The 14,979-nt window shown below is 32.9% G+C and overlaps 3 protein-coding genes across 3 annotated transcripts; 2 read left to right on the top strand and 1 right to left on the bottom strand.

Annotated features, from left to right (window-relative positions):
• Positions 1 to 3,793: 3,793 nt before the first annotated feature.
• Positions 3,794 to 5,394, top strand: LOC121114966 (uncharacterized). Its single transcript, XM_040709097.2, has one exon. The coding sequence runs from the start codon at positions 4,074 to 4,076 to the stop codon at positions 4,863 to 4,865; it is 792 nt and encodes a 263-aa protein (XP_040565031.1). The 5' UTR covers positions 3,794 to 4,073; the 3' UTR covers positions 4,866 to 5,394.
• Positions 5,395 to 8,702: 3,308 nt separating this feature from the next.
• LOC121114963 (uncharacterized) lies at positions 8,703 to 11,949 on the top strand. Its single transcript, XM_040709095.2, has one exon. It carries the CDS (start codon positions 8,786 to 8,788, stop codon positions 11,690 to 11,692), a length of 2,907 nt encoding a protein of 968 aa, XP_040565029.1. The 5' UTR covers positions 8,703 to 8,785; the 3' UTR covers positions 11,693 to 11,949.
• Positions 11,950 to 13,259: 1,310 nt separating this feature from the next.
• On the bottom strand, positions 13,260 to 14,509 carry Tcs5 (TP53 regulating kinase). Its single transcript, XM_040709096.2, has 2 exons — positions 14,118 to 14,509; positions 13,260 to 14,062 (listed from the first exon to the last, which is right to left on the bottom strand). Exon 2 carries the CDS (start codon positions 14,017 to 14,019, stop codon positions 13,360 to 13,362), a length of 660 nt encoding a protein of 219 aa, XP_040565030.1. The 5' UTR covers positions 14,020 to 14,062; positions 14,118 to 14,509; the 3' UTR covers positions 13,260 to 13,359.
• Between the last annotated feature and the right edge of the window lie 470 nt (positions 14,510 to 14,979).

Below are 14,979 nucleotides of genomic sequence, written 5' to 3'. Positions count from 1 at the left end.
ACACCCTCCATTAATATATCCTTTTAATTGAGTTACCTAAGTCCATTTTGACATAAATGATTAAGTGATGTCATCTGTGCACTCGTAAAAAGCGACACCTTGTGTTGGGAAAATATATCAGTAAGAAAAGGAATCTATTAATAGAGGCGTCTGTAGAATTATGTATACTTATTTATTTTTAGGAGGGGGGGGGGGGCTTAATTTTTCACGTGCTCACAGCTGTTGACAAAAAAATCAAAATATATATATTTCAAATATTAAAAAAATCGAAAAATATATTTCGAATCTTAAACTTTTTGAAGAAAAGTTTCAAAATCAATATCTATTCGTAGAAAATTAAATTTTTGGGAAAAAAAAATTGGAAAAGTGCTTTAATTCCAATCACTTACTTAAAAAATTACCATATAATTTCTAAGTACCGCCCTAAATCTTTAAGACACGTCAGTAATTATCGCAAAATCTCTTCCCCATGAGACAATCTTTGCTAAATTATGTCATCATAAGGATAATCAATCAATTAACCTTTAGTGTAATATTAGAGAAACTGTTTTATAATTTAGGACTTTTTCCATGGACTAATAACTTAAAGAAGTTTCCTATTTTTTTAACAAAAAGTCAGATACTTTGGCTAAAGAGCAAATAATATAATTGATAAGGGCTCAGGGATGAACGGACAGATAGAGACTCATATTTCATTTTGAAATGAAGGGATTTCCGGTATCTTTCAGTACAAATTATATACATATACAATGGTGTGTCATGAATACAAAAGAAATCTAAAACGAAAATCAAGATGGTAATGCTTCATTAATATAAACTAACAGGGACTGGTCTCGACAGCTAACTTAGACATGAAAATCTTATTTTAAACTCAACTCAAGGAAAGCCTTAACGCAACGGATCCTATATTTTAACTAATGACTGAAAAGGAGTTTTAAAAAAATCTAAAGACTCGAACTAGACTTGATGGAAATAGTTATGGACTTGGACAATTGGCGACTTTGAGACGCCTTGAGACTGCAGTATTAGGACTTTTTCTCAACTCTGTATACTAGAGCCGCCGGACACATGTGGATTTTTTGTGACCGAAGTCAATTTTTCGTAGGAACAAAACGGATATCCGATTAATATTGAACAAAAATCCAGACTAAAATTGATAAAAAAACTTATAATGGATTAATCAGGTGATTTTTTAAATTTGACCATGCAGAAGTTCAAGACTTTTCTCATCAACAATAAATTGTTGATTGGCGTGCGGTACGTGAGCTCTTATAGAATATTTATACTCTATATAGAACCTTCATTTGATTTATGAGACCTTTTTTTGCAACTTTAATTGCAACTTTTGCGACTTCTAAGTGCAAATTGCGGTGCATTTGAAGGATAAATCAGTATTAAATTTAGTAGAATATAAAGGGAAGGTGATATTTAGTTAATGTAATCCAAACAACTTTTTCTGCTTTTGGCCACAATATATTTTGTAGGTCAATCCCTGCATTATGTTACTCATCTAAAAAAAAAGAGTTTGAATATTATTACAACTGTCCAGCAAAAGTTGTAACTTGATATTCTTCTGAGGCACATTTGATAGTCCAAGGATTCAAAGTTGTTGATGTTTATATAGTTGAATAGATAAGAAGATACGTAGAAATTGCAACTTTTATACTTTTTATGTATCGAATCCAAAATTTAAACATTATGTCCCGTCCTAAATCTTGAAGAAACGTTTGAAATCTGAAGAATCTCTGATGGAACAACCTTTTCTCAATGACGTCATGATATATATCAGCCATCTATCTGCACTATTTCTCTTTGCCAAAGGGCCCGTTCAAGTTTAAACAGTTCCTGGGTATAAACATCACATACTATATGAATAAAAAATATTAATTTAACAAGTCTTAATGATGTAAAAATATTTACAAGCTATTCTCATGCATAAATGACGTTAATACCTACTAATTGGTTAGCTTGAGTTGGATTTTATTGTATGTAATCACAGTGAAAAGGATACCCCGTTGAGGGCTCTTTAAAATTTGGAACATTTTTCAAGGACAGTAGTTTAATAATTTTTTTGTTATTAGGGGTCTGATTGGAGTGACTAAAGATGATTCACAATTCATAGACCCTTGTATACTACTATTGTAAAACTATTTGGGGTCCAATTCCCTCTGCCTCTCCCTGTGACTAGTGGCCTGAAGTAGCCCATAAAAGAATTTATTTGTAATTAGGAGGGGCAAATTATATTATAGTTATATCATCGGGAAAGTATTGAGGAGGGGTGGGATTCGGATTTTTTTTTTACAATTTTGTCAGAACTTTTTTTATATGTATACCAAATTTGTCTAAAAACTAAATTTTGAAGGAATAAGCATTGTTTGAAATTTTTGTATTGTGATATCTTTAAAAATCTGAACACCCCCTATGGTTTTCTGTGCCACTGCCCTAATTGGACCAATATGTTGAGAAGGAACTCATAACATAAAAAAGTCCTACGTACTTTGTTGTCAGCTGTCGATGCGTTTGCTTCTTTTCCCCTTATCAAAGTTATGAACGTTGATTGGTTGAATTTGAATAGCTCTTGTTAATCTGGGAACAATTATTAAGTAATAGTTTTATAGTTGGGAATAATTAGCAAGAAGGAAATTGATTTTGGGACTATTTGCGTTTCTTTTTAGAAAGAAAAGTAGGGATATATAATAAAGACAACGACGTGCAATGTCATAGACCTCCTTCACAAATACAAATGTTTAAAGTGTATTTCCTTTATCAGCAGTCGATTGTTTCGCTTCTCTTCCCAATACCAAACTTATGAACTCTGATTGGTTGAATTATAACTAGCTCTTGATAGACTCCCTTAAACTCTCCACAATTATTATTAAGTAATTATTAAATATTTTGGAAGAGTTATTCACCAAGTAACTTGTCACAAACTGCGCCGTTTTTTTTTAAAGAGGAAAGGTTGCGAGAAAGAATAAAGGTAACCAGTTGGACTGATTGATTGTAAGTCCAATGATATTAAGGATGATCATTACAGAATCATGAGCCCATGAATAACCATGTACAACATAATACAATATATTAATATTATATAAAATAAAAATATCCCAAATAAAGACTTGTTGATGAATGTATAATTAAATAAATATTATGTGTAAAAAGAGAGGGGGGAGAAAAATAAACACACAACACAGAAGGAAAGAGAGAACTTGCGTTTAATACTTAGAACTATAACTCACAAGTATTTATTATCAATCAAAATTCGTCAAAAAGAAAAAGAAGGGCAGGCCCACTATTTGTACGTCACTCATGTTATACTTTAGAGTCAAAAGAAGGATTTAAAAAATAAATACATGTATATAAACATCTAACGGTTGTTATCACATTTTGTTTTTCAGAGAACAACTTCCTTCTTCTTCTTTCTGTAGTCGTCTTTTTCATAAGAATCTCATCTGATAATGTGTAATAATAATGACGCCTCTACATTACACTACTTACAAAATGTGAACATACACTTTGAGGGTGAAAATAACAGGCATGAAGTTAATTATTTTGCATAATATATTGAACATTATTAATAAAATATAATGTAGAATGGATTATTAAATTTATTTAATTATATTATTGTCAAATTATTATAAGAGGTTTCCAAATACATAAATAAATACTAATGAAAACAATAATAAATACGAGTGCTCGCATATGGTACGCTAAAGGAGCGCTTTTGTATCAATAATAAGCGCGCGACTACTCTTTTTTTTTTCTTTTTTTTTTAAAGAGATATCTTTGAGATTTAAGCAGTCACAATTCAGACAGTAAGCGATTAGGTCAACTGTTGATACATGGTAATTTTTTTACTTTATACTTGCAAGAGTTGTTAATGTGTCAAATGTGATTAATATATTATCTTGTTAGTAAAAAAAAAAAAAAAAAAATTGAAGGATACAATTTCTTTGATTTTGCCATGTGACAGAAGTGAATAATATATTAATTATTCCCTTCAATTGTAGTTGCATATTCTTCGTGATTATTTATTAATTAGTGTTAATTAATTTAAAGTTAAAAAAAAAGACAATATGACGCGAGTTACTTATTCCTCATCCTGTGTCACGGAAGAAGAGGACGACTTCCTCCATCGCACAATCCGTCGATCCGCAAAGCCCCTCAGCATGTTGGGCAATAAAAAGTTCAAAGCCAAAGAAGAGAGGAAACGTGTTCTCAAAATGAGTGTTTCTAAACTGAAGGACATTGACGATCCTGAAACCTTTCTTCGTCGCTCTGTCCTTATCAACAACACCATGAAAAGACTTCAATCTGAGGTACGCCTCGAGAAATCCGGTGTGAAAAACATTTTCTACGAAAGACTTTTGACTGAGGAGAAGGGAGGTGAGCTTCCCTCTTCGAATACACCCTCTTCTTCATCATCCTCTTCTTCGTCCTCTTCGTCATCTTCATCATCCTCCGAAGACGAAGAAGACGAGGAGATTGATGTCTCTTCAACCCCACTACACGAACAACAACAATCTCCAATGTCGTCCTCCCTGGAAATCTCAACCGAGAGCGATTCGGATCTACTATTAAAAGAGGTTTATATGCCTCCGCCGATCTCCCCCGTTCTGGATCACGAAGTTCTGCAAAGACGGTGGTTCGAGTCAGCCTCATCGACCTCTACTATAGCCTCCACATCCTCATCTCTAGATAATAATATTACTACTACAAATAGCATCTCTGATATTCCTTCTGCCTCAAATAACAACACCAACAGCGGATATCTTCCGGACAAAACGATATCCTGTGGACAATCCTCGCTCTTTGGAGAACTACAAACCGTCGTATTCAACAGCCTCATCGCATCACTAGAAACTTAAGGGTTGTAATTATTACACAACAACAAATACTACATATTCATCGATAATTAATTAATTAATTAAATAACTACTGGCATTTTCTTTCTTAATTTTATTATATACCATTATAATACGTCTATGCATATTACTTTTTGAAGGAAAGGGATGATTTCCTTTGTGTAACCTTTGGGTTCTACACTTTTACAAAGTTGTGTGTTAGTTCTTAGTTACTCATGTTTTGTTTTTTTAAAGTTAAAAAATACAAAAAAAATTAAAAATAAATTAGGATTTGATGAGTTTCATCATTATTATTATAACTGCAACAACTTATGTAAAACTATTATATTATATATTTAATATTATTACCATATAAATACATTGAAATTCTTTCTTCTTATAAATATAATAATTATATTTTTTAGTGTCTCATTATATATTACTACTATCTATGAAAAATTGCATAGATGATATGTACTCATATATGTCTATAAATATATTCCAATATTTTGTGATGAATACATATAAATAAAACATTCAGAATAAGGAACAACATTCTTCTACATATCTCATTTTTATTTCCATCATTTCTTGTAATGACAAGAGGTTGCGTGAAGTGGTTATATTTTCCCTCCTTTTATTTATCTTTGTATATAAATTTACGGATGTGATAGAAGGATAGCATTTCTTTGTCATTATATCCCAGTTGTAACTTGTATAAACAAGTTGCATCCTCAGACGATTAAAAATGCATTCATTTTCACAACTCTACATAATATTGTCATTTATGTTGAGCTATAGCGCGGTCCTATATCCCATACTCATCTACAATTGATAGGTATCATATTGTAAGCTCTCAACTCTCCACTTCCTCCCAAATTAGTAGTGCTCTGAACCTTGATTAGTTCAACACATATTGCTACGAAGCTGTGAACAATTTCCTTGAATGAATGAAAGTCTAACTACAAGCTCAAAATATATAGAATGAGGCCATATCTGCCTAATGTAGTATATATATATGGTTGAAGATGCAACAGAGATCGTTTTGTGATATTGTACTCAAATACAAATTCGTGGATTTTTCAAATATTCTTGACCCTTGTAGTAAAAAGTGTTTACAACACTAATTATTTGGAATCGAATTTGTCCTTGCTATTAGATGACGAATAGTCTAACATTTGGGAATGATTTGCTAGGTCATAATTGATTAAATATCTTTTTCTTTCTTATTTATAAAGGTAAAGTTGCGCGATTTTATATCAATTATAAACAATTAACGTAATAAGGTTGAATTCAAATTCAATCTTGTTATTTCGAATGTACCATTAAATGAGCAATAGTCCACCATTTGGGAATGATTTACTAGGTACAAAATTGATAAAAGATTTGTTTTTTTCTTTTTTATATCGGAAAGGTTGCGCGATTTTATATCAATTATAAACAATCAACGTTATTGGTTGAATTCAAATTCAATCTTGTTATTTAGAATGCATATTTTTCTAATATTAAATGATGAATAATCCAAGATTTGGGAATGATTTACTAGGTACAAAATTGATAAAAGATATTTTTTCTTCTTTTTTATATCGGAAAGGTTGCGCGATTTTATGTAAGTTATAAATAATTAACGTTATTGGTTGATTCTAATTCAATCTTATTATTTAGAATGCATATTTCTCTAATATCAAAGGACAAATAATCCAAGATTTGGGAATGATTTGCTAGGTATAACTGGATTAAATATCTTTTCTTTTATATCGGAAAGGTTGCGCTATTTTATATCAATTCTAAACAATTAACATTATTGGTTGAATTCAAATTCAATCTTGCTATTTAGAATGCATATTTCTCTACTGTTAAATGACGAATAGTCCAATATTTGGAAATGATTTGCGATGTACAAATTGATTAAGGATCTTTTTTCTTTCTTTTATATTGGAAAGGTTGCGCGATTTAATCAAGATAGCATTTTGTGAACAATAGTTAATTGAACTTGAATTCAATCGTGTTGTATAGTATGAATATTTCCCTACTATTAATTAACGAATAGTTCAAAAGATGGAAATCATTTGCTCAATATAAACTCATTCAGGATCTTTTACATTTCTCTTTTTGGAAGAAAGGTTGGTTGATTTTATAAAGGTAAAATCGTATAAACGTTAATTGATTGAATTCAAATTTAATTTTCTTACATATAAAGAAAATTTCCTTACATTTAAATGAATTCCCCTTAATTAACAAGTAAAAATATCGGAGATTTAGCTATTATTATAATCAACTCAGAAGTAAAAACGATTTGCCAACAAGGGAGGAAAATATACCAGGTGTAGAAAAGATGTGTTACGTGAATCAGAGTGGAATGTTGTTGGTGATCAAATTTATTTTTATATGATGTAACATATTATTAGACAACAAGGGGTTCATAGCTTCTATTCGAGCCCGGTTATGTACCAATTTGTATAAGTTATCGATACGTGAATCAAATTAGTATTTTATAACAAAAACAAGGCTTGTAAAAAAAATATTATTTCTAATGAATATGTATCTAATAATAATAAGAGATATAATACTCCAAAGGAGTAGTAGGTTGCGCGGTTTTATACTATATTATATATAATGTTTACATTTAACTACCTGTTATTTTTACTCCGAATGACGTCATATAACCCAATTTTCATTATATAATCTTCAAAAATTGGTCTTTAATTGCACTACTCTAATATCACCCAATCTATAGTTTAAAAGGAAATAATAATTTTAGTTCTGACTCTCCAAAATGTCAAAATACATATTAGGATAAAATAGAGAAAAATTATTTTTCTAATGACGTCATTGGGGGTTAAATCTAAAAATATATTTAGGGTAGACTCTTACATAAAACTACATCATAAATAAGTGGCAATCTACTTCCTCCGTATCTCTTTTTTTGATTATTTTACATAATAATTTAAAAGAACAATGATTATTTATTTCACAGAAAATACTTAGGTATAATGAGGAGTTACAAAACTATGAAAGCATATTAATTGATATTTTCACTTTGTAAATTTTCTGTGTACATATCAAAATCTTAAAATGCAAATAAACATATTATGTATACTTTCGATGTTGATAACGGAAATTGGGACACTCAATCAGCCTTCGAGAAAATAGACAACAAAAATAAAGTTATATCTAAAAGCTTTGTTAGATCTTATGATCGAAGAATTCATAGTGTTTTCATTGACGTCATAAATTGCATCATAATTTAAACGCCGCGCCGTCTTGGGGGATCATTGTTGATATTTTTACTACATGAAATGAACAAACTTATAATCGACCTTATTTAAACTTCATCCAATAGTTTTAAGAATTAAAAAAGACTGACAAACTATATTTAATCAAGGACTACAAGTATATAATACTTCGATTACAGTCATATTTGAATGTAATCGAAGTATTATATACTGGAAATATCTAGATTTTTTCATTATTGTTATTATTTTTTTGATCGATTAGAATAATTAGGGAAAAATAACTTCTTAATTTCCATTATAATAGTTCATTTATTGTCTACACTATGGAAATAAGATTGTTTAACAATGTAATAAGTAATAACATATTTGTAATACATTTTGTAGTCAGAAAAATACCTAATGAAACTAGGCCATAGAGGGACAGGTTAACTATTTTCCTTCATATTAATGAAAAAATGGTTTTCATTGTTATAAAAATTCCTTGTTTAGGTCCCAAACATGATCGACAACAGCGGCGTCTAGAGGGGGTGCCCCTCAATCAAGGAAATTTTGTATTTATTTCCTATACTTATATTATTATTAGAGACGTGTAACAACTTGTCATGTCTACCTTAAAATAGAAATGTGATGTAATGCAATAATAATAAAAAACCGACTAGTGCATGAAGGTCCTAGTGTTTTTACTTTTTTTCTGGTGAATTTTAAGATATGGTCGTGGGAGACAGGAAATTTCATGACTTTCCAACATCAGGATCGTCTAGATCCTCAGAAGAGGCTTCGAACCCAGAAGTTTTGGCTGGTACAATTAGGGATTCAATTCTGGGGTCGACTTTCCGTAGTCCTTTAAGAGGTGTGATTCCGACTCTCTACTGTGATTGGATTGCCTCTGGACGATCCTTGACATTCATTGAGGAGTTTATCCATGAGCATGTCCTCCCTTCTTATGGCAATACACACACCATTTCAACGGCATCCTCGCTTCAAACCTCTCTCTTCCGCCACGAGGCTCGTGAAACCTTCCGTAATGCGGTGCGTGCCTCTGAATCGGACGCTGTTATATTTGTGGGGTCTGGCACAACGGGGGCGGTGCACAAACTGATTTCCGCTCTGAATCTAAGTCCCTCTGACCCTCCAGTAGTCATTGCCTCCGTCAAAGAACATCATTCCAATCTCTTACCCTGGAGAGAGCTCAACTGCAAAGTGCGACTCGTCCAAGAGACGGACTGTGGCTGCATCCATCTGCCCCACCTTAAAGAAATACTTGAAGAAGAGACATCTAATAATCAGAATGGCTCAAAAACACTGATTGGAGCATTTAGTGCCGCCTCCAATATAACCGGAAAACTCCATGACGATTTGTCTATCACTGCCCTTCTTCATTCTTATGGGGCTTTAAGTTTTTGGGACTATGCCACAGCGGCACCCTACACCAATATTGATATGAATCCCAAGGTGCCTCTTGATACAAATCGGCTTTGTTATAAAGATGCAGTTTATTTCTCTGTACATAAATTCGTTGGAGGTACACAAACTCCTGGAGTACTCATCGCCAAAAAGTCTCTTTTTCAAAAGAAAGTGCCTCATTGTGGAGGAGGTGGCGGGAGTGTCTTCTTTGTAACTGAGGAAGATCATGTATATCTCCAGGATGCTGAAGTAAGAGAGGAAGGAGGAACACCTCCAATTGTTGAGACCATTAGAGCAGGCCTTGTCATGCAATTAAAACAATCCATGGGGAATGCCTATATCTTGAGGAGGGAAAGAGCCATTGATAAAATGGTGTATTCTAGATTGAAGACGATACCTAGTCTTATACTTCTAGGTGATAACAAGAATAGGGTTCGCCATACTAATACTTTACCCGTCTATTCCTTCCTCATTAAGAGTCCTTTAGGGACTTATTTGCATCACAACTTTGTCACTACTTTACTTAATGATCTCTTTGGTATTCAGAGTCGAGGAGGATGCGCATGTGCAGGTCCTTATGCACAAAGTCTGCTAGGTATACCCCTTGAATTAGCTAAAGAATATGAAAAGTTGCTATTGGAGGACTCGAGGCTCGATAGAGAACACTTACGACGGGGACAAAGAGAATATTCTAGCTATGAAGCTCTCAGGCCAGGCTTTACTCGACTTAATTTCCCTTGGTTTTTTGATGATTCAACTGTTGAAGGGATTTTGGACGCATTAGAGTTTGTTGTAGAGCACGGTTGGAAATTTTTGGTTCAATACATTTTGAATAATGAAACCGGTGAATGGAAGCATCATACTAATTTAGTCTTCAAGGAGCGTAAGTGGCTGGGTAACATTTCGTATGCTTCTGGTAAATTTGAATATAAGCCTGGTAAGGCAGAGCTCTCTGTTTTAAACAGTAAAATGGATGAAAGCAGTGATGCTGAAACTATTCTAAGCAATGCAATTAAAGCTGCTAGTCGTCTTCAAGTACCTGATCAGCGTTTAGTGTTTAGCGAAGTTGATCATCTTCTTTGGTTTACACTACCCATTGAGGCCAAGGAGTACATTCAAGGAAAATCTATTAATCCAAAGAAACCCATATTTGAACCTAAATCTTATGCAGCTTGCTGCGGTGATGAGTGTTTATCAGGATCGTTGGATGCAGGGCAAAAGGAAGGATATTCTCTCTGTCAAAAGTATTTGACCCAAAGCTTCAAAACTTGGTTACCTAAGGAAACAATTGTCCAGGAGGATAAAGTACGGGAAGAGGAATCATTATCTTCTGAAGTTGAAAAAACTGTGTGCATTACTCCACGTGTCGATAATGTAAAACCTATGATGGTTGAATCAAAGGCAAAATGGCATGCTCCTCCATCAAAAGAAATATTCAAACCATTTTTGGAGGCTATGGAACAATTTTCTATGATAAAAAATGGTGATCGTGTTCTCGTATGTCTATCCGGTGGTAAAGACTCATTAAGTCTCCTTCACACATTACGTCAATATCGTTTTTATGCTAAGGAAACAAATGGGATTGAGTTTGATCTAGGAGCAGTGACTGTTGATCCGGGCAGTGATGCTTATGATCCAAGACCTCTCATTCCTTATCTTGAAGAGTTGGATATTCATTACCTTTATGAAAAACAGAATATTATGGCCGCGGCACTAGAAGCTGATTGTACTTCCATTTGTTCGTATTGTTCAAGAATGAAAAGAGGTAGAATATATGCTGCTGCTCGAAAAGAAAAATATAATGTTCTTGCTATGGGACAACATTTGGATGATCTGGTCGAGAGCTTTATTATGTCCATATTTCATAATGGCCGAATGAGAACAATGAAGGCCAACTACTCTGTGAAAGAAAAGGATTTAAGAGTTATAAGGCCTTTTGTTTATGTTCGTGAAAGTAAATTGCGAGAATTTGCACAAACAAAGAAACTACCCATAATTCCGGAAAACTGTCCTGCCTGTTTTGAAAGTCCAAAGGAAAGACATCGTACAAAGCAATTATTGGCTGCGCAAGAATTATTGTTTCCACGATTATATTGGAGTCTCAAGAGTGCGATGTTTCCACTAATGAATATTCAGGCAACTGGCATTGAATCCAAATTATTTGGAGGTGGAAATCCCGAAACTGAAGAAGAAGAGGACGAAAACTTTTAGACAGCTTGAATCTAATTTCATATTCTTATTCAACAATTACTTTTTGTTCGTGTTATTTTTGAGAATTTTACACCGAATTCAAATTATCCTTATGTATTAACTTAAAACATCGCACTTTTAAAAAATATAATACAATATAATAGTTTATCATACCTCACATATATATCATCATACTTATCATTATATTTATCACAATTCAAACTAATCAAGTGCTTACAGTATTAATATATTCATGCTTTCATAAACTTATCAACCAATGATGTGTCTTACTCGGATGTTTGTGGATTATTTCTCATATATGTTGGAATTAAATTCCTGTTTTACAAAAATTTAGTAACAAACAATTCTTCATAGGAAGATAAGATTCGTTGGTTCAAAGATCATTTAACTTCCAAAAATATTTGTTTGCAAATGAAATGGCCAGTCATTTATGTACTATAAATGTAAAAAGCGTTTTTACTAACGTCATAATTGAAGGCGATGCATTTTTATACTACATAAAATGGACAAAGTTCAAACTAATCTTGATATAACTTGGCGAAATGGCTTTAACAATAAAATAAATTAATACTAAGAGTACTTGATGCCAAGTATAAACAGATGGAATTAAATCCAAGTAATATGCACTAAAAATCCCTAATAAATGGATAGATTAATACCATAGAGAAATGAATTGATTTATCTATGATTTGTACTATTTATTGTCTTCACCAGCAGTTCTCAAACTTTATACAGTCTGAATACATTATCAATACTACAATTACTAGCTAGAACACTGTATATGTTAAATAGAATGAATATCTTTTAACCAAGTTAAATATAACTAACATCAAATAACGCATTTAATAAAAGAATAATGAAGATATGAAGCGTACTTAGTCTTTTTGTTTAGTAAAGAAAGGCAATAATATAGCAAAGTCTAAATAAATCCATTCAATTAATGGAATATGTCTATTAAAGGGAAACCTTGGCTATTAGGTCTTCCCTTCCGTCATTTAAGAGCGAGTCAGAGCAGCTCTACAACTTAGCGTAGCTGCTTGCATTTAATATCAGAACTGGAAAGAAGAGGTATTTGAGGAACGCCACGGAGTGCACCGGAAAGAGCTGTGGGGCAGTTTTTAACACCACTGGCCTACACTTTTGAAATAAGAAAGACTGTATAACGATGTAATAACATATTTTTAATAAATATTAGGGTCTGATATTTAATCAAACAAGCCATTAGAGGAATTGATTTGAGATAGACGGTAAGGTATATGTACATTTTTATTTGTTGGTATCATTTTGACAGACAAATAATTCACTTAAGTTCACTGTTTTCCTTAATGGTAATGAAAAAATATCTTATATCTATAGAAAATTTGCTAGTTTAAGCCCCGAAAATGGTAGATATCTATATATGATGAAGTCATATGAAAACGCTCCATAATTCGTCGTATCAGCATTGAACAAATGTTGAATACTTGATTCCTATTGACATGAGATAGTTTTAAGTGAAACACACCTTAACATATACGTAGACTATATTAAATGAGGCAAAAAAATCTCTTTTAAATGACTCAAAAGGTCGATATCAAAGCAATTTATTGAAAAGGTGATATTAAGTAGCAATGCAATCATTGAAAATAAAGAAGGTTGAATGTTCTTTTATATTTTTTTACAGGTAATTATCCCTCCATCGACCTTTTCCTTCCTCGCAGTCGAATTTCTTCGTATTTTTTTATTACATCCTTGGCTTGTTTCCCCAACTGAGAACGATATGACTCTAAAAAGATGTTGAACAAATCCTCTGTGTATTGAGGATGGGTACTTAGAAGAGCTCTCTCTAGGACATAGACATCAACACCCTTATCTTCAGCGTTCCCTTCTACTTGTCCCAATCCAAAGTCAATAAGATAGATTTCTCCATTAGTGTCAACAAGTATATTAGAAGTAGTTAAATCCCCATGAATAATATTGTTTTTGTGAAGATTACCAATGACAAATCCCATACTTTTAGCTAATTTTCCCAACCCCTCACTGTCATTCGCTTTAAGATACTTATCCACAACGTCTCTACATCTGGATGCTGTTTTAAGATATTCCAAAACAACAAAAGAGTCATCAGCGTAGTAAATAGTAGGGGTGTTGATTCCTGCATTTTGGCATCGTATAAGACATCGGACTTCAGCTTTGGAATGTTCTTTTATAAGGCGGGAATCTAGATCGGGATGGCGATATTTTTTAGAGAATCGATGTTTGATGATGACGTCTTTTCCGAGGTAGGATCCAAGGTAGAGCCTTGATTCGGCACCTTGAGCCATTAGAGAATAATTCTCCAAATTCATTTTGAAGTTTAATTATTAATAAAAAGTTGCCAACCGAGCCAGGCTAGAAATAAATCATAATTAATAAATTATCAAATGCGGCAGAGTGGAATTATTACCTCCGTAATAGCAAATGATAAAAGCAATGAATGCTGCGGGAAGAAGAAGAAAGAGATATGGGATGAGGGTTATTGAGCCCGTCTTTGCGTCTTTTGGGTGGAGATGTAGAGAACGTTGTTGCCCCTGAGGAAGCAATCCCCGTATTTGTTCTTGAGTTGTCCCTCACAATACTCCTCCGTCTGCTCCAGAGCAATGTTCATGTGACCATCCAAACAACTCAGCACTCCTCGGTAATCCGATCCGCTGTTCAACTTCACCAACACGGGTCGACCCAAAATCTGCTTTAGAAAATCCTTGGGTTTTTGAGCTCCAGTTGAGGAAGCCATTACTTAGTACTTATCACAACGTACAGCTACACGCTTAAATAAAGAAAATAAATATCTACGTCAACAAAAGTGTAAACAACAAAGAACAGGGGCACCAAATGGTTCAAAGGAAACCTAATAACATTGATATGTGATCCATCACACGTAAAAACAAGAAAGAATGATTTTTCTAAAAATTGAGTATGGATTACATTTGTACTCTTTGACATATTATCGTCAATTTCTATCAGCAAATTATTTTTATTAACCCTTTGAAGAGGCACTGCAAGTTCCACTTAAAGTAGCCAAAATGAATCGTTACAATAAAAGAATGACAAATGGATATATTTTATTTGAAAGGCCATATCTGGGTCACAGTAAGTCTCTTAAATCAAATAAAGGTTTTTAACTAAAAATTTTGGCTATCTTAATTCACCCCACAAATTTGAATAAAAAGCCTCTAATGGACTAAAATATGTCTATGAAATATGACCTGTATGTATTATTTGAAGTACAAAAATTAATTTGGATTTTCTCCTTAACTTGATTTATGTTC

This window comes from Lepeophtheirus salmonis, chromosome 3 (genome assembly GCF_016086655.4).
Source record: "Lepeophtheirus salmonis chromosome 3, UVic_Lsal_1.4, whole genome shotgun sequence".
In the NCBI taxonomy this organism is placed as follows: domain Eukaryota; kingdom Metazoa; phylum Arthropoda; class Copepoda; order Siphonostomatoida; family Caligidae; genus Lepeophtheirus; species Lepeophtheirus salmonis.
The sequence above is the reverse complement of the archived record's forward strand: the minus strand, read 5'-3'. Positions and strand labels throughout refer to the sequence as shown.